Source organism: Geotrypetes seraphini, chromosome 8 (assembly GCF_902459505.1).
Source record: "Geotrypetes seraphini chromosome 8, aGeoSer1.1, whole genome shotgun sequence".
In the NCBI taxonomy this organism is placed as follows: domain Eukaryota; kingdom Metazoa; phylum Chordata; class Amphibia; order Gymnophiona; family Dermophiidae; genus Geotrypetes; species Geotrypetes seraphini.
This window is the reverse complement of record NC_047091.1, coordinates 168,145,399-168,165,536: the sequence shown is the minus strand read 5'-3', so window position 1 is coordinate 168,165,536 and position 20,138 is coordinate 168,145,399. Positions and strand designations below refer to the sequence as shown.

The 20,138-nt window shown below is 43.2% G+C and overlaps 1 protein-coding gene across 1 annotated transcript in view; it reads left to right on the top strand.

Annotated features, from left to right (window-relative positions):
* Nucleotides 1-20,138, top strand: part of LOC117365436 (sodium-dependent serotonin transporter-like) — a 50,666-nt gene that overhangs the window by 21,349 nt on the left and 9,179 nt on the right. The window contains exons 6-10 of the mRNA XM_033955892.1: nucleotides 5,316-5,419; nucleotides 7,597-7,724; nucleotides 10,557-10,669; nucleotides 13,142-13,273; nucleotides 15,963-16,062. Of these exons, the coding sequence (XP_033811783.1) occupies nucleotides 5,316-5,419; nucleotides 7,597-7,724; nucleotides 10,557-10,669; nucleotides 13,142-13,273; nucleotides 15,963-16,062 (577 nt within the window). The remainder of the gene's footprint in view (nucleotides 1-5,315; nucleotides 5,420-7,596; nucleotides 7,725-10,556; nucleotides 10,670-13,141; nucleotides 13,274-15,962; nucleotides 16,063-20,138) is intronic.

Here is a 20,138-nt window from a genome sequence, read left to right as displayed (position 1 = left end):
AAAAATGATAAAGGTACAGAGAAGGGTGACAAAAATGATAAAGGAGATGGGATGACTTCCCCATGAGAAAAGGCTATAGCAGCTAGGGCTCTTCAGCTTGGTGAAGAGATGGCTGAAAGGAGATACGATTGAGGTCTATAAAATACTGAGAGGTGCGGAACATGTAGACTTGAATCACTCCTTCACTCAAAGAGTAATTGAACTCTGGAATTCGTTGCCAGAGAATGTGGTGAAAGCAATTAGCTTAACAGGGTTTAAAATGTTTGGGTCATTTCCTAAAAGAAAAGTCCGTATGCCATTATTAAGATGGACTTGGGAAAATCCACTGCTTCTAGGATAAGCAGCATAAAATCTGTTTTATTCTTTTGAGATCTTGCCAGATATCTGTGACCTGGTTTGACCACTGTTGGAAACAGAATACTGGGTTTGATGGACCTTTGGTGTGTCCCAGTATAGCAACGCTTATGGTCTTATGTTCTAACCGTCCCGTGTCATTCTTTAGTGTCTATCTCAACCTCAGTCGTTCTACACTAGCATTCTTCAATGGAAGGCTTGAGGGTCAGAAGCTGAGCCCATTCATACTCTGATTCATACTTGAGCCAAGTATAGGTTAATGAAGCATTGGTGGAATGAGGCATTATGACATCACAATCTCAGCTCTGGAATGTTGCTACTCTTTGGGTTTCGGCCAGGCATTTGTGACCTGGTTTGGCTACTGTTGGAAACAGGATACTGGGTTTGATGGACCTTTGGTCCGTCCCAGTATGGAACGCTTATGTTCTTATATTGTTATGTTTGGTTGGTAGAAATTATCCCTGTGCAGTATTGACAGATTAAAGGCCTACCCTTGCTTTGAAGTGACGAAATATCTTTTCAGTTGGTCTTTTAGGATGACTCATAATGACAAAAGTAGGACATATAGGAGGTGAGAAGGTGCATGTAACACACACACATTATAAATCCTCCAGAGGTAGGGGCACACCTAATGGACCTGGCCATAACTCACCTTGACCTACTACTAAAAAAGGTGTGAGCTAAATTCAAATAAATAGATAATACACATATAGATTATGCCACACACACCTTAAACACATCAAACACAGACTATTCATGTACCAAAGATACCCACACAAAAACATACCACAGTTAACAAATACACACACAATGCACTATATATTAAAGTTAATTTCAAATTTGCAACAACTGTTTATCTCATTGCATGAATGTACAGTATTAAGATACATTTGCAACTTCAACTAACAGCTGCCCTTAAAGAACACACGTTAGTTTTGTCTGGCAGGAGCTCTGGGAACAGATCAGAGACCTGACGAGTAATGAATTCATTATTATCTTCAGAACACGGGGCCCTGCCGGACAAGCTCTTGGAAATGTAAATCTTTCATTCAATCACACATCTCATTTGCAATTAGGTTTTATGTATGCTATGCCTTCCCCCTTCTGCTCCTTTACAAAGGATTTCCTGTCTGTAATTACTGCTGGGCTACACTTGAGAATGTTCATACAGCATAATCAATGATATATTTTCAAATGAAAATGTTAAATAAGATTGCAAACAAGCCATCAGAGGAACCTTTCTGTCGACACCTAGAAGTCCTGTTCTCTCAGGGTTTCCGCAGCTGGCATTGTGCTTGTTGCAGGTTTCCGGGTCTCGCTCCAGCTCCATGGGGAGAATATCTTTAAACCTGCCAGAGACTTTTCCATTCTATGGACTTTCACAACAAAACTCAAATTTCTGACCAACTGACTTTCCTGCCAAAATTCAAATTGGTGGACTGCCCTGTTCTCAATCAGGTCAGTGAACCCACTATTTTCAAAGTCAAACTGCAGACTTCAGAGCATACCCCTGAAGAAAGCCACAGCATGGTGGCTGAAACGTCAATTTCTACCTGACAAGGACGGAGCGAGACCCGGAAACCTGCAATAAATACAATGCCAGCTGTGGAAACCCCGAGAGAAGATCTAACCTAGCTCTATGGGGAGAACATCTTTAGATCTACCAAAGACTTTTTTCCATTCTATGGCCCTTCACAACAAAACTCAAATTTCTGACCAACTGACTTTCCCGCCAAAATTCAAATGGGTGGACTGCCCTGTTCCCAATCAGGCCAGTGAACCCACTATTTTCAAAGTCACACTGCAGACTTCAGAGCATACCCCTGAAGAAAGCCACAGCATGGTGGCTGAAACGTCAGTTTCTACCTGACAAGGATGCAGCGAGACCCGGAAACCTGCAATAAGTACAATGCCAGCTGTGGAAACCCCGAGAGAAGATCTAACCCAGCTCTATGGGAGAACATCTTTAGACCTACTAAAGACTTTTTTCCATTCTATGGACCTTCACAACAAAACTCAAATTTCTGACCAACTGACTTTCCCGCCAAAATTCAAATTGGTGGACTGCCCTGTTCCCAATCAGGTCAGTGAACCCACTATTTTCAAAGTCACACTGCAGACTTCAGAGCATACCCCTGAAGAAAGCCACAGCATGGTGGCTGAAACGTCGGTTTCTACCTGACAAAGACGCAGCGAGACCCGGAAACCTGCGTCAAGCACCTTGAAGTCCTATTTTCCTAGCGGTTACCAGGAGATGCATTGGACTGTTTTGATTTTCATAGCTGGAGTAACATTAATACTTTCTCTGAAAGTAAGGCCCTCTTTTACAAAGGCACGGTAAGCGTTTTAGCGCAGGCTAAATATTACCGCGTGCTAAACATGCGCTAAACGCTAACACGTGCAAGTTATCCTATGGACGCATTAGCGGTTAGTGCATGTGTTGATTCAGCGCGCGCTATATCCACGCTAAAACACTTAGCGCGCCTTTGTAAATGAGGGCCTCGCTTTCAAAACAAGAGTGCTAAATTTTGTGGTGATAGTGTTTTTATTTGTCCAGATGTAGCTCGTACCACCCAGCGTAGGAGGAAGGCATTTATTTTGTTAAAACCACGAGAACATAAAATACTGCATAAAACGCACTATTAATTACACAAGTAATATATAAAACAATCATTTTCTCCCACCCTCCTCCCAGTTATTAATACAATAAGACATATGATGTGATTACAATATTATAATTTAATAATTTAAATCCTCAAAATACATTTCCCTCCCCCCCCCCACCCACCCACCCTGGATGTGTAAGGAAATCTAAGAAAAGGAAAGATATATGACCCTTATTGCGAGGTAACAAATGTAGTCAATGGGCTCCACACTTTATTAAATGAACTACTAAACCCCATACATTCCGCATTCATTCTCTCCTTTATTCTTAACTTATATTAATTATTTTGTTGTTATCCACACCCAGGAGTAGTGTAATGGTTAGTGCAGTGGCCTGAGAACCAGTTCCTCGAAACTCTGGGCAAATCACTTAACCCTCCATTGGCCCAGGTACAAATACCCTGTTTCCCCGATGATAAGGCAGGGCCATCAAATAAGACAGCCCCCCCTTTTTAGAAAAAAATGTAAAATAAGGCACCCCCCCGCAAATAAGCCACCCACCGATACCTGCGCTTACCCAAATCTGCGCTTAACCTGACTCCGTGTGGTCCCTCCGTCTACCGTATTTGCCTCCATGGCTGTGTGCCGCGCCTCGTCATGAAGTGAGGAGGAGGAAGTGACAGGACTGCAGCGCGCGCACGTGAATCCGCGCAAGGAAACACAGGCAGCTTCCCTCATCCCTCCCTAACGGAGACTGCAGGAGTTTGTTCACGGCCAGAACATCCAAAAGTGAGACACGCAGACAGGTTTCTTTTGCTGTGAGCAATACCACTTACTGTATATAAAGCCTGTTTAAAATGCATACGGTATATAAACAATGGTTTCACATTGTCAAGTCCCCTCTGATGCTGCACTACAGAATAATCTCTTTACTGTGTTTCCCTGATGGAGAACATTGGGGACATTAAATGGTACAATATATTGTATGATGGATAAAGCTGGCCATACACGGTACGATTTTTCGGCTGACCGATTCTTCAGCCGTCAAATAAGACAGCCCCCCCTTTTTAGAAAAAAATGTAAATAAAAGGCATCCCCCCGAAAATAAGCCCTAGAGCATATTTTGGCCTTCCAAAAAAAATAAGACAGTGTCTTACCATCGGGGAAACAGGGTAAGTACTTGTAAATAACATTTAAACTGCTTTAATTATAAGCATAGAAAGGGGGTATATCAAATCCCATCCCCCCTTGTCCTGCTACAGTGGTTAGATTCAGTCATGCTTAACGTGACCGTTTATTTTTTTTCCTCAAAATGGGACATCTACTCATTTTTATATAATAGTATGTGTACCCTCCCTCCCTCTCATCCCTTGTGCAGCAGAATCCTTGAGCACTCCCCCCCCCCGCGCCATGCAACCAAACCCCCACTGACCCTCCATTCTTCCTTCCCATCTGAACCCCGCAGACCGTGAACCATACCGCCCTCCAGAGCAGCGTCGGGCTGGCATCACAACAGGCTTCGCAACCTCCTCTGTCGGGGAATTCCCTCTGCCACATCACTGATGATATCATCAGTAACGTGGCACACAGAAGGCCCCGACGAGAGAAGGCCGCAAAGCCTGTTTAGAGTGTTGCTGGCCTGACGCTGCTCTGCAGGGAGGTATGGCTCGCCGTCTGCAGGGTTCAGATGGGAGGGAAGGATGGAGGGTCAGCGGGGGTTCGGCTGCGTGGTAAGGGGGTGGTGGTGGGGGACAGGGCGGCAGCTAGGGGTGGGCGGGGGGAAGCGCTGCTGCCGGTGACTAGGGCTTATTTTCGGGGAAATGGGACATTTCGGTATTCCCAAGCTGTGCTTGGGGACAACGGGACAGGCTACCTAAAAATGGGATGGTCCCGTTCAAAACGGGACATATGGTCACGTTAGTCATACTTGATTAGAACTCAGAGTTCTAATCCTGTGGTGCAGTAGCAGTACACTTCTCCCTCTGTATTCGCTGTGAGAGGGGATTAACAGACCCACAAATACAGAAAAACCGCAAATCACTTTTTCATATGTTATTCGCTGTTTTCTATTAAGAACCATTGTGAATATGTTGAAACCGCAAATAACAAGGTGGGAGACGTGGCCTGTTCCTGAAGGAAGAGGCAAAACACAGTGAAGAAAGTGCTGGGAATCGGCGATTTTTCTCTGTAAATGCTTGGAATCAGCGATTTCTCTATGCAAGCTGACATAATTGGGGGGAGGGGGGGTAGGAGCCAACAAGCTAAAAACCACAAATAATTTAAACCGTGAATACGGAGGGAGAAGTGTAGCTCGTGCTGTATAATCTCCTGAACAGCTGCTTTGTTCTTCTTATCAGGTTTGGGTTGATGCCGCAGCACAGATATTTTTCTCCCTGGGCCCTGGATTTGGAGTCCTCCTGGCTTTGGCCAGCTACAATCAGTTTAATAACAATTGCTACAGGTGAGTCAATGTATTGATCTGGGTGTCATCGTAGACAATACGGTGAAACCTTCTGCCCAATGTGTGGCGGCGGCCAAAAAAGCAAACAGGATGCTGGGAATTATTAAAAAAGGGATGCTTAACAAGACTAAGAATGTTATAATGCCCCTGTATCACTCCATGGTGCGACTTTATCTGGAGTATTGCGTTCGATTCTGGTCTCCTTATCTCAAGAAAGATACAGTGGCGCTAGAAAAGGTTCAAAGAGGAGCGACCAAGATGATAAAGGGGATGGAACTCCTCTCATATGAGGAAAGGCTAAAAACGGGACACCTTAGGTACACACCGTATGTACGCCAGGATTTTCTTGGCCTAAATACCAGAATCTATGTTAGGCACCTATATATAAGTCCAAAACAGGTACCTACATGGCAAGCATGCCCAAAATCTACCCTTAGCTATGCCTACTTTCTGGTAGGCACCTTGGATTAGGTGCCTACCATCCAATTAATTTTACACGCTGTGATAGGGGATTAACAGAACCGCAAATACTGAAACACCGCGAATAACTTTTTTATATGTTATTTGCTGTTTTCTATTAAAAACCATCGTGAATGTGGTGAAGCCGCGAATAACACAGAGGGAGGCCTGGCAAAACGCGGTGAGCAATGTGCTGGGAATTGGCGATTTTCTCTGTAAACGCTTGGAATCAGCAATTTTTCTATGCAAGCTGATGTAATTTGGGGGGGCGGAGCCAGCAAGCTAAAAACCGTGAATAATCGAAACCACGAATGCTGAAACCGCGAATACGGAGGGAGAAGTATAATTTAAGTCAATTATGAGGTGGAAATGCTTTTAAAATAGAAAATTTGCATTGACCTCTTTGAAACCCGCCAGATATAAATGATAATTAACATTTTCTCTGTGTATAGTGTACTGTGTGGGTTTTTTTAATTTTGTGGTTACCATTATGTATTAATAAGATTATATTTTGTGTATATGAAAAATAGATGGAATAATCTGCATTACAATTAATACTATTATTATGGGGGTGAAGTCAGGGGCAGAGTTTGGGCAGGTTTAGGGTGGAACTTGGGCGGGGCTACTCGGTTGGTATTTGCTAAGCTTAGGGGGTACTTGGCTTGAACAAGTTGAGATACATTGGTTTACAGGACCGGAGGCAACATGGATTCACAAGATGTAGGTCTTGTCAGACAAATCTGATCAATTTCTTTGACTGGGTGATCAGAGAATTGGATAGAGGGAGTGCGCTAGATGTGGTATATTTAGATTTTAGCAAAGCCTTTGACAGTGTTCCACACAGACGTCTAATAAATAAACAGTGCTCGTGGGATGGGCCCCAAAATGACGGGCTGGGTCAAGAAGTGGTTGAGTGGAAGGCGACAGAGGGTAGTGGTTAATGGGGATCACTTTGAGGAAAGGGATGTTACCAGTGATGTACCTCAAGGTTTGGTTCTTGATTCTTTTTAACGTTTTTGTAAGCGATATTGCTGAAGGGCTGTCAGGTAAGATTTGCCTCTATGAGGATGATACCATCATCTGCAATAGAGTAGATACCCCTGATGGTGTGAATAGCATGAGGAAGGACCTAGCGAAGCTTGAAGAATGGTCTGAAATTTGACAGCTAAGATTTAATACAATGAAATGCAAGGTTTGGGCTGCAAAAACCAGAGCGAATGGTACTGTATAGGGAGTGAAGAAATTTTGTTCGCAAAAGAGGGGCTGGACTTGCATGTGATGATCTTAAGGTGGCCAACAGGTTGAAGAGGTGACGGAAAAAGCTAGAAGGATGCTAGGGTGTATAGGGAGAGGTATGACCAGTAGGAAAAGGAGGTATCGATACCTCTGTATAAGACTCTGGTGAGACCTCATTTAGAATATTGTGTACAATTCTGGAGGCCGCACCTTCAAAAAGATATAAAAAGGTTGGAGTCGGTCCAGAGGAAGGCTACTAAAATAGTCTCTGGTCTTCATCAAATAACATCGTGAAAGACAGCAGATAAAGACCTGAACAGTCCATCCAGTCTGCCCATTCGTTATACACATTATAATTTCATGATTAAATTAACTTGCCTTTTTTCTTTGATAGTTCTGGGCCATAGACCGTACAGTGAAATTTCACAAGTAAAATCCCTTCCTCTGCTGACGTTTCCCTGTCCTCCCTTTATGCCTTCCAGAGACGCAATTGTAACCAGTGTGGTGAACTGTTTGACCAGCTTCCTGTCTGGTTTTGTAATTTTCACAGTACTGGGATACATGGCTGAAATGCGCGATGTAGAAGTGGAAGATGTGGCAAAGGATAAAGGTTTGTCTGTCTACATTAATTGTGAAATGCTGCACCTTTAGCTCATCCAATGTACTGTATAAGTCGATACGTACGTATAATGAGAGTGAAGTGGGCAATCGAGAAACTGAAACCATGTTGCTCTACCAAAGGGCAAAATAAGACCCCCATCCTACCCAGATAATCCATTTTAAATATCTACTACTAGCTCTTCAGGTGCCAATGGGTATAAAGCAGGTGTATCATTACATAGATAAGAAATCTGTTTAAAGCAGTGGTCTCAAACTCGCAGCCCGGGGGCCACATGCGGCCCACCAGGTCCTATTTTGAGGCCCTCGGTATGTTTATCATAATCACAAACGCAAAATAAAGCAGTTTCCTGATCATATGTCTCTTTAGCTTTTACTAAGCTGCGATAGCGGTTTTAGCGCGTGCTGAATTGTCGCGTGTGCTAGACGCTAACAGCAGCATTGAGCTGGCGTTAGTTCTAGCCGCGTAGCGCGCACTAAAATTCTGCAGGCGCTATAACCGCTATCGCAGCTTAGTAAAAGGTGCCCTTAGCCAACAGGAAAGATTTATAAACTATAAAGAGTTTTACCTCATGCAAAATTGTCATTTCTATAATAAGACATTAACTACGGTATTTTTTTCTGAGGCCCTCCAAGTACTTAAGAACATAAGAACATAAGCAGTGCCTCCGTTGGGTCAGACCACAGGTCCATCCTGCCCAGCAGTCCGCTCCCGCGGCGGCCCGAACAGGTCACGGCCTGTCTGAGTCACCAGAAGGGGCCCCCTTGCCACCTTGGTTTCCCATTGAGTCTTATCTTCCCATCGAAGTCCTAACCCTCCGGTCTTGCACATGCACGACCTGGTCGGATTTCTATACTTATTACTTGGTTTGCTTTCTATACCTGTGTTACATCCCAGCACCTCTCTCAGTATCCCACGATCCCCCTATCCCTCAGGAATCCGTCCAATCCCTGTTTGAATCCTTGTACCGTACTCTGCCTGATCACTTCCTCCGGTAGCGCATTCCAAGTGTCCACGACCCTTTGGGTGAAAAAAAAACTTCCTTGCATTTGTTCTGAACCTATCTCCCTTCAGTTTCTCCGAATGCCCCCTCGTGCCTGTTGACCCCTTCAGCCTGAAGAATCTGTCCCTATCCACCCTCTCTATGCCCCTCATGATCTTGAAGGTCTCTATCATATCTCCCCTGAGCCTCCTTTTTTCCAGAGAGAAGAGCCCCAGCCTATCCAACCTACTTACAAATCCAAAATCAGGCCCTGCAAAGGGTTTGAGTTTGAGACCACTGCTTTTAACCACAGCCATGTTACTTGAAACATAGATAATTTCAAAAAATAGTAACCCACTTTGGAAGAATATAGTAATATCCAAAAAAAATCCTTCCTCGGAAGGGTGCGAATAGCAGAAGGCCAATATAAAAACTACAGTGCAAAACAATTAGACTGCAATAAGTTTTGATAATAATAATAATAATTTGTGAAGGGATATTTGGCTCATTTTTATTTACTACAGCCATGCAGATAAGTACTGTGTTAGATTTTTTTTAATTTTTTTTTTTTTTTAAATATTCTTTATTCATTTTGAAAACTTACAGCAAGCGTACAGGAATATATCATTAGTAACAACAATAACACTTGTAATTCTCATATAATTCTACAAACATAAAAATTATATCCCGTCCCACCCACCTTCTTTTAAATATTATAATCAGTTATATCATAAATATAATATAAACACATAATATAGTGAAATTTCCAGAAAAATTCCCTCCCACCCCCCAATGTGTACATAAATTCATCCAAGGAAAATGATGTTTATTCATTACAATATCGTTCCAATGGCCTCCAGATCTTTATAAAATTAAAGGAGATAGGAGCCAGATACAGTCTTATGTACCCTGCAATTATGAAGATTACCTTAGATAATAAGACCTGTCAATTTGAAGATCCAGAAGAACTTATAAAGTTCCTTTCACAACAAAAAGAACCAATGAGTATGTGATATAGGAAAGTTTAAAGGAAAGGAATTTATTTGGCATAAGGACAATTGATTAAAAGTCATTTCAGTAATTAAAACTGGATTGGACTGTAAAAGATTATTAATAATAGAAGAAGGAGGAAGGGGAAAAATCTAAACAACATTAGAATGCAGTTTAAATCTAAACGGAGTATAGAATAATATGAAAAATTGGATATATAAACTAAAGCTGGTGGAGTGATTGGTAATCGATTGATGATGTCTATTCTTTGAGATGTGTTAGATTTTTTGATAATTTCCAGCTGATTTTTCCTTCTGACCATGTTCATTCTAAGGCTTGAACTGAGCATGGAACGCTGAACTGTGCTGAATAGCAGCAGTCAGTATTGATTGTGTGTTGCACACTTTTCACTATATTTTTCACTTACGGGAGTTAGTCCAGGGATGTTTCACAAATGAACCCTTTCTGGGTAGAAAAAGTGACAACTTTTGCCTTATATTTACTGGCGTTAAGTTGTACAAACTGAGGACTCTCCTGCCACAAATTTTTATTATTATTATCAAAACTTATTATTGCAGTCTAATTGTTTTGCACTGTAGTTTATATTGGCCTTTTGCGACTCACACCCTTCCAAGGAAGGATTTTCTTTGAACTTGAAACATAGAAATATGATGGCAAATAAAAGTCAAACGGCCCATCCACAGGATCCATTATCTCATCGTCTCCCTATTGGCTAAAGCTCTTTACACCTGCCACTGGTTGAAATAGCTAAAATACAAAGATTTTATCTACATGTAGGAGGAGAATGAATGAAAATATTGCTAATTCTTCTGACTCTTTATGTTTGGTAGGTCCAAGTCTTCTCTTTATCACTTACCCTGAAGCCATTGCTAATATGGTGGGTTCTACGTTCTTTTCAATAATATTTTTCCTCATGATGGTAACCCTGGGATTAGATAGTACGGTAAGGAATTCTCTGTGGTCTGTCTTATATTTGGATAGAATTATGGAGGCCTGATCAACCCACTGGCCAGGAATCAGCTATCATATTGTCATTAATTTCAATAACCTCCATTGGTCTATATGCAGTGGCTCTTAAACCTGTCCTGGGGGACCCTCAGCCAGTCGGGGTTTTAAGATATCCCTAATGAATATGCATGAGGCACATTTGCATGCCTGTCACCTCTGTTATATGCAAATCTGCCGCATGCATATTCATTAGGGATATCTCAAAAACCCTGACTTGCTGGGGTGTCCCCCAGAACAAGTTTATGAACCACTGGTCTACGGTACTATAAACTTTCCTTTCAACCGCCTGGAGGTGAGGGGGGGGGGGGGGTTTCCTATTTTGTATTCCCTCCCAACTCATTTCGTAGTACAGCAATAATTCTCACCTGAAGCCATATACAAGGACACCTTCCAGATGGCTATCACAGTCCTAGATCCAGCCATTAACTGCTGTGATTGTATCTTCAGTCAGATTATATGTGTTATTTATATAGAGTAATAAATATTCATCAAATGGTTCATGATAAATCAAATGCCTTATCCCTTCCCCAAACAATAATAATTGGCCTGAAACTGTCAGCAGAAAAGTAATGTAGATAGTGGCCACTTCTTTTTTTTTTTTTTTTTTTTCCAATTCTTTATTCATTTTCAAACTAATAATAAGTGTGATAATATATCCAAACAAATAACCATAAATATATCACTTAATAATCAACAAAGATACATATGATATTCTCTTATCTCCCACCCTACCCACCCTTACCTATCATATAATCAATACTTATACAACATGTAACAATAAAAATAATCCCCCTCCCTCCCCACAATTGAACTTGTAGATTTAAGGGAAAAAAGATTTTCTAATCAGTACAATACTTTGTTAATAATTTGTTATTATTTGTAGATATCTGACTTTTTGCTCTCATTGCCATACCAAACAGCACATTATCATATGATAATGCCACAGGGTTATCTAATAAACAGTTAATTTTGGTCCCAAATTGATTTCCAAAAATTCATAATGAATGGACAATAGAATAATAAATGATCTAAAGTCCCTGCTTCGAGATGACCGTGCCAACATTCATTAGACAGTGGCCACTTCTGACAGGTCCCGAAGATAGCATTCTCGAAATTAGGGTTATTAGTGTGGAAATGTATTACTCTTTTGCGTTCTATATCCCACTAATCTAAGGTGCTGGCCATTAAACTCTGCCTTTAATCCCTTCCCCAAGCATTTGCCATATAAGATCAAGAGGTGTGGACATGGGAATCCAGTTGGGGGTCTCCAGGTTCTATTATGTTATAATTACTGCCCATGTTCTTTAAAGTATGTTCTAATACTTATTATTATTCTTCACCAATAATATATATATCCCTCTCTGGCTTAGAGAGATATATATTATAAAGAACTTTTAATTGGGGGGGGGGGAGGGAAGTTAGCTCGCTTGATTTAAACAGCTCTGTAATAACAATTAGATCACATCGAGATTCCCTTTTTAAATCCATCGAATTCATCATTATAAAACCATCTTAACTTCAAGCAGAATTATAAAACATTTTAACCTTAGGTCCCTCAGAATAAATGATCTAATGGGTCAGGCGATAACCCCAGCAACATTAACTATAACAGCCCATGTATTTTAAGATCATATCAGAATTATAAACTCATTTCATGCTACAGTTCAAGGCCTTGGATTACCATCTAAATCAACTGAAGCAGGATGATCCAGCCCTATTAGATACAGGGAAAGGCAGGCCCACATTGCTTAGGAAAATTAGACATGTGCAGTGGCGTAGCGACGGTAAGTGGGGCCCATGGCGTTGGTGCCCCTCCCCTGCCCTTTTCTCCGCCTCCCCCCCCCCAGCCTCCACACGCTCTTTTCCTGACCCCCCTCCTGCCACAAGCGCATTCCTTTCCCTCATATCCCCGTAACGTTCCTGGTGCGAGCAGCAACCCCCGAGCTGCTGTCACGCCGGCGTGGGCTCTTCCCCTGACGTCATTTGCTAGGCGCGGGTCCAGGAAGTGACATCAGAGGAAGAGCCGACGCTGGCGTGACAGCAGTTTAGGGGTGGCTGCTCGCACCAGGAACGTTACAGAGGTGCAGGGGAAGGGAAGCGGCGCGCGCACACACGTGGCAGTGGGGGAGGGGGCGGAGAGGAGAACGGATGCCTGCGTCCCCCCTCCCCCTTCCTAAACCACTGGAAATGTGACTTCATGCCTGCAAGGGTGGCTCATCTTATTTGGGCAGCTCTAAAAACAGGCATTTCAGCCTTCACTTGTTCTAATTGGATTTGCACAAAGGAGAGCGTCTTCAAAGCGTCACGTTCATTTCACCGTAATAAACTTGTTAATTTCCTGCAAAGTGTGTGCGTGCGTGTCTGTGTGAAGCCCAGTAACATCGGTCCTGCACGGTTGTTCTTGCAGTTTGGAGGCCTGGAGGCTGTGATTACGGCCGTGATGGACGAGTATCCCCAGGTGTTAGGAAAACGCAGAGAGCTCTTTGTCCTGGGTTTGGTCACGCTCTGCTTTCTGGGTTCCCTCAGTACACTGACCCATGTGAGTATAAGCAGAGGTTAATTTTACTGTCCTCCTTCATATCACATCTCTGCCAAAAAGCCCCATTCAACTTCCAACAGCATTTCAAAATGATAAAACAATTAAAAACAGACCCACTCATACTATTGTTACCCATTTCCAGTGTATGAATGTTCTGGAAGACAATACGCCCAACACCCACCTCATCTTAATGCTTCTGCCGTACTACCACGACCCATCTAGAGACACAGGAAAAGAAATCTTAACATTAATGATGTTACTATTCTAGTATGAAACTAACTGGGCACCAAGTTTTTAGTGCCTCAGTGGCATACACTGAATACTAATTTTATCAGAGCCAGTGGCATCTCTCTCTCTCTCTTTCTTTCCTTCCTTCCTTCCCTCCCCCACCCCCAGCATGTGTAGCAGCCTCTCTTTTTCCCTCCCCTCCCACCCCGCTAGTCCATGCAGTCTCTCTCTTTTTCTCCCTTCCCACTCCTCCCAGCCCATGCAGCATCTCTCTTCCCTCCCAGCCCATGCAGCATCTCTATTCCCTCCCTTCCCATCCCTCCCTTCCCATGCAGCATTTGTGTTTCTTTGTAAATTGCCAGCAGCAGTTCCTACACACTGGCAGTGGCTGACCAGGAAGCATTGCCTCTGATGCAAAATGCAAACATGTCAGAGGGAAGGCTTCCAGGTCAGCCGCCGACAGTGTGTAGGAACCACTCCTGGAAGCCTGTGGCTGCTGGGTGGCTGGGCCTGAGCCCGAACTGGGTGGGCTAGGTCAGCCCCATGGCTTTGCCCCTAATCAGAGCATCATTGCACCAAGATGCCGCTATAGAAACCCACCATTGCTATGCCTATAATTTATGTACTTGCAGTTACACTAGCCTTAGAGCTGGCGTAATAGTTGATGCATAAATGTGGTATAGGTGTGTCTACCTTACACTTAACTTTCACTGGGAGCCCCACCCATTCTCTGCCCCTTTGAAAAATGATATGCTATATCACTCACACACATCGTTAGTGCACTTAAGTGTGTAAGTACCAATTTTCTCAGCACTTATGTGTGCAAGATGTGCTTAACCATGGACACATATACAGAATTGCCTTTCACATTTGAGAATTTTGTAAAACAAAAAAAATGTAAATATTATTTGATGAGTACCCTTCATATAATAAACCATATCATCTAGAACAGGGGTGTCAAAATCCCTCCTCGAGGGCCGCAATCCAGTCGGGTTTTCAGGATTTCCCCAATAAATATGCATGAAAGCATTGCATGCAAATAGATCTCATACATATTCATTGGGGAAATCCTGAAAACCCGACTGGATTGCGGCCCTCCAAGGAGGGACTTTGACACCCCTGATCTAGAACTTGGGCTGCTACAGTTCCTCAAGGTGTGACATTTTGGGATCACAGAACCTAGAACTTGTGCTGCTACAAGGCATTATGGTGTCCGCAGCCCAGATTTAGTTAAACTAAACCAAACTAAAACTTAGTTTTATAATCCAGGCCATCAGCCAATTTGGAGCTCGACTCGGTTAACAATACGAAAAGGAAAAATATAAAAGAACTGAACGAAAAAAGAACTAAGACAAGAGAGGTAGAAGTGATTAATTTCCAAAGTGCTTGGCCAACAGAATTGTCTTCAAAGCCTTCCTGAATGTTAAGAAGGGGCCTAAGCTTGCTAAACTGCCTCTTCCGGCAGGGTTAGGGTTAACCTCTATTGCAGTGATTCCCAACCCTGTCCTGGAGGAACATCAGGCCAATTGGGTTTTCAGGCTAGCCCTAATGAATATGCATGAGAGAGATTTGCATATGATGGAAGTGATAGGCATGCAAATTTGCTTCATGCATATTCATTAGGGCTAGCCTGAAAACCCAATTGGCTTGGTGTTCCTCCAGGACAGGGTTGGGAACCACTGCTCTATTGGAAGTAGTTTACCTTCAAAAATAAAGCCTAACACTCCAAAAATCACATACATAGGAGATAGTACACTGTTAGCGACCCTCATGAATAAGACTTTTTAGCTACCGGCGACCCCCCATCCCTCATTGGGTTTTCCCTTGCCTGTTCTTTCTTTTAATGAAATTGTAGTTCTTCCCTCTTGTCCTACCTTCTAGTTTGTGATGTTTAACGTCTGTCTAACATCGCTTTGAAATTATTATATAAGCGTTTTATCAAATTTTAAATAAAACTTGGGAAACTTAGAAACATAGAAACATAGAAATAGACGGCAGATAAGGGCCACGGCCCATCTAGTCTGCCCACCCCAAAGACCCTCCCCTACCTTTCTCTGTGAATAGATCCCACGTGTCTGTCCCATTTGGCCTTAAAATCAGGCACGCTGCTGGCCTCAATAACCTGAAGTGGAAGACTATTCCAGCGATCAACCACCCTTTCAGTGAAAAAGAATTTTCAAAGCATATGGACATCTCAAAATGCCTACATGGACATCCGTGTACTTGAAATATCCAAATCCCAGTTTTGTAACATGAACATGAACCACTCTTCCTTTTGTATTGGGGGGGGGGGGGGGGGTTTCTGTCTAACATCAAAGAAAATTAGAAATAGACAGCAATGTTTTTTTGCCTCACAAGTTCAAACATTTTATTGAATTTTTATAACAAACAGAATTCAACTACAGAGAACTATTAAAAAAAAAACAAAATATTAATGCTTGGACTGCTCTTACCATTTCAGGGTGGTGCGTATGTCGTGAAACTTCTTGAGGAGTTTGGCGCAGGCTGCTCACTTCTTGCTGTCGTGTTGCTAGAGGCGATGGCTGTTTCATGGTTCTATGGTGAGCAGTTTTTCAAAAATATTTAACTCAGTGTGTCCTTCCTTGGTCCTGGAGTATCCCCCTAGTCCAGGGGTAGGCAATTCCGGTCCTCAGGAGCCGGAGCCAGGTCAGGTTTTCAGGATATCCACAATAAATTTGCATGAGATAGATTTGCATCTCAAGGAGGCAGTGCATGCAAATCCATCTCATACATATTCATTGTGGATATCCTGAAAACCTGACCTGGCTCCGGCTCTCGAGGACCGGAATTGCCTACTCCTGCCCTAGTCCAGTGTCACACTAAACAGAGCAAATGTTTTTCACGGCACATTATAATTGCAAAACCAACAAAAAATTAAATTTGAGAGTAATTTATTGAAAGTTCTTTAAGCTATGTATGAGTAATTGTAACAGCGGTGAAATTAAAGTAGATAGAATTGCTAATCAATGCAGTATTTGTGTTTGAGTGCAAATGAATTCAAAACACATCTCGATAGTTGACGAATAGGCACACATTTCATCATCCACCATCTGCAGTCGCTCTTTTTTTACGATTTAATTTCTATCGGAGCTGAAAATCCAAGCTCACAAAGATAAGACAATCCAAAGAGTAACAAGGCCTTGATTGTTTTGATGCTCAAATTAGGATAACTACTTCATAAAAAATAAAATTACTCGCCTTTAATTTTCAAGGACCAATCACGTGACAGAATGATGCTTGTCTGGGCAGTATCCTTACGCACACAGACGCTCATAATAGAGAATGACATGGTGACAAAATTCATCATCGTTCCCGTCCTCACGGGAAATAATCCCATGTCATTTTCTAGTATCTATTTCAACCTCAGTCCTTCTACACCAGCATTCTTCAAAGCAAAGCTTGTGGGTCAGTGGTTGTGGCCATTCATACTCTGATTCTTATGTGAGCCAAGGATAATAAAGCCATTGTGACATCATTGATGTGATTGGCTCTTAGGCACCGGTGGAATGAGGCATTATGACATCACAATATCTGCTCTGGATACCAGAGACTGTCATTCTGTAGTGTCTGTTTCAACCTCAGTCCTTCTACACCAGCATTCTTCAAAGCAAAGCTTGAGGGTCAGTGGTTGTGGCCATTCATTCTCTGATTCTTCCCTCTCTCTTTAAAGAATGACATGAAGATGGTTTCCTGCGGTTATCCGCGGGGACGGGAATGGTGATGAATTTTGTCACCGTGTCATTCTCTAGCTCATAACATTGACATACTCTTACGTTTGCAATGTCATCTATTCAAGTGCATACTTATGAAGGGCATTTTTAAAAATAAAGTAAAATTCTGGAATCTCTCGTGGCACACCCAATATTGCAACTGCAGTAAGTGTCAGTTACAGAGAAAGAGTGAAAGTTACTTGCACTAGTATAATCAAAGTAAGGATTTTCTCTAGCACTCCAAAAGCTTTCTATTTGCTGTACCGCACCCTAGCAAAGAGAAATGAGAAAGAAAATAATATGACACATGGCAGAAGAGAAGGAAGAGTCTGAAAGAATGTCTTAATCTAAAGACAGAACAAGGAAGAAAAAGTGCATTACGCACTCACAATAGAAGGAAAATTCCAAGACATCGGGGAAAGAATAAACTCTTAGGAATACTTAGAGCAGATTGGAAAAAAGAAAATATTCTTATCTAATATAATAAAATGCTTGGCCGCGCATGCGCACTTCCTATGCGTGCGCCGGTTTTCCGTGAGCTGTAGCGACCCATAGGAAGTGCACATGCGCGGCTTACGGTCTGGCCTGCTCCCTGTTGAAAGACACAGCGGTGACTACTCTCACAATACCCGCCTGCGATCCCTCCCTTCCTGTGAGTTGGCCGTCCCCGCCACCGTCGTTCCCTTGCGCACCATACTCTCTCCGCTCTCTCTCTTCCTTCCCCCCCCCAAGGCAGATGTCAACCGCGGCGGCCTGAGTCCGATGTCGGCCGCAGCGGCCCAAGTCCGATGTCGGACGTGGCGGCTGCTGGCGCGGCGGCTGTCGGCGGCTGCAGGCCGCGGCAGCCAAACCCGGAAAGCATTTTAACATGGAGTTCAGGAGGAAGGTATGGGGGGAGGAAAATACTGCACAGGGAAGTGGGGTGGGAGGGAAATGCTGCAACACACGGAAATGGAGGGGCAGAAAAGGGGTTGATGGACAGGGGAAGAGGTGCTGATGAACAGGGAGGGGGGTCAGAAAAATGAAGACAGGCCTACGGCTGGACAGGGGGAGCAGGAAGGAGGTGATGATGGACAGGGGAGGTAAAACAAAGGGAGAAGGGCTTCTGCTGGATAAAGTGAGCAGTGATGGGGTGGTGGAGGACACAGGGGAGGTAAAAGGAAGGGAGAATGGACAGGGGGAGCAGGCAAGGGGTGGTAGTGGACAGCCAAGGAAAAAAAAAAAAAAGACAGACAGAAATACAGAAAGCGGCTAAGGAGAGAGAAAAAAAAATAAAGACAGACACACACACATATATTCTAGCACCCGTTAATGTAACGGGCTATAAGACTAGTCAGTATATAAAGTAGAAATAAGCAAGGATAGGAAGGAAAGATCTTTAGTGTCTCAAGCCCATAAACATACACAGGCACAAAGAGATTATGACCTTACAGTGAGAATGAGAGAGATAGAAAGTACAGGGCTAAGGAATAATTAGAAGGTACACTTCCCCCCTCCATAGTCACGAAATCCGTATCTACGGATTTGCTTATTCGTGGTTTTAAATTTTAAAATTTATTTTCATTTTTTGGGCTATTTTAAGCCCTGTAAGCCCCCCCCCCCCTCCCTCTTAAGCCTTACCTGGTGGTGTAGCGGGTTTTCGGGGCAGGAGCGATCTTCCCACGCTCCTGCCCCGTGCAGATCGCTCACAGGAAATGGCTCGAGAGACTATGGGAGCTCAAGGCAGCCATTTCCTGTGAGCGATCTGCACGGGGCAGGAGCATGGGAAGATCGCTCCTGCCTGAAAACCCGCTAGACCACCAGGTAAGGCTTAAGGGGGGGCTTTCAGAGCTTAAAATAGCTGGGGGAAGCAGGGGTTAGGGGCAGAACTGGCCAGAATATTATTTGCAGTTTTTTAATATTCGCGGGCCGGCTCTGCCCCTAACCCCCGCGAATACGGAGGGGGAAGTGTAGATGCACATTACCTAAAGACAGTTCTGTGAAGTATAGCATGATAGTCGTCAGCAAGCACACGCACATACACACACACAAAGAAAAGAGAAATGTTTCATCAGTTACAAGCATCCAGAATTGCCATTGAGGTGGCAAGAACTCCTGCAGGCCCCAATCCAGATCACTAATTCCAGACACAAATAGGAAGAAAAGAGAAATATCTTCACCAAGCACTCAAAGCTGCAAACACACAGAAAGATGGGGATTTCAGCCAGGTCGGCAGGAGCTCCCGCAGACACTGACCGAATCCCAAAGAACATGAGAAATAGCACACCTTTTATATCTTTTTGCTTCAAAAGCCTACAATGGAGAACACCAATTAGTCCATCCTGACCTTCAGTGTCAAGTAAATTACGTTTCTCAGTTCTTATTAGTGTCAGTTATATAGGCACAGGTGTTTGTTGCTCCTTGCCCAAAATAATTTCAAGGATACCACTAATTGGACTGGGCTATAGATGAGGCAAACCCAGATGTCCAAGATGGGGACAAAAGCGCACACATATCCATCATTTTGACAATCTAGGCTACATGCCCAGAAAACAGCTATCTGATGGGGAAAAAAATCTAACTAAGGACTTTGGGCCTATATTCCAGGACCCAATTAAAGAGAATGGCCTATGCTAAGGGGCATGATGATTGAAGGAAGGCAGAGCAGAAGTCAGACTGAAACAGGCACAAGAAGACTATACGACAGTTCAAGGAGAATGAGGCCTGCAAACCTTGTCTTTCTGGCAAATATTTGTGTGCACAATTTCTGTGAATATTTCCATCCATCTCCCTTGGGGATTAACTCATTCTCTCTCTATTCACTCGCTGGTGTTTCAGCTTGCCAGGCCTGGTGCACGTATCAAAAACTGAGAAAATTAAGACTGCTTATACTGTTTGTTAAGCTCCGTGCACTCACAATAACCTGA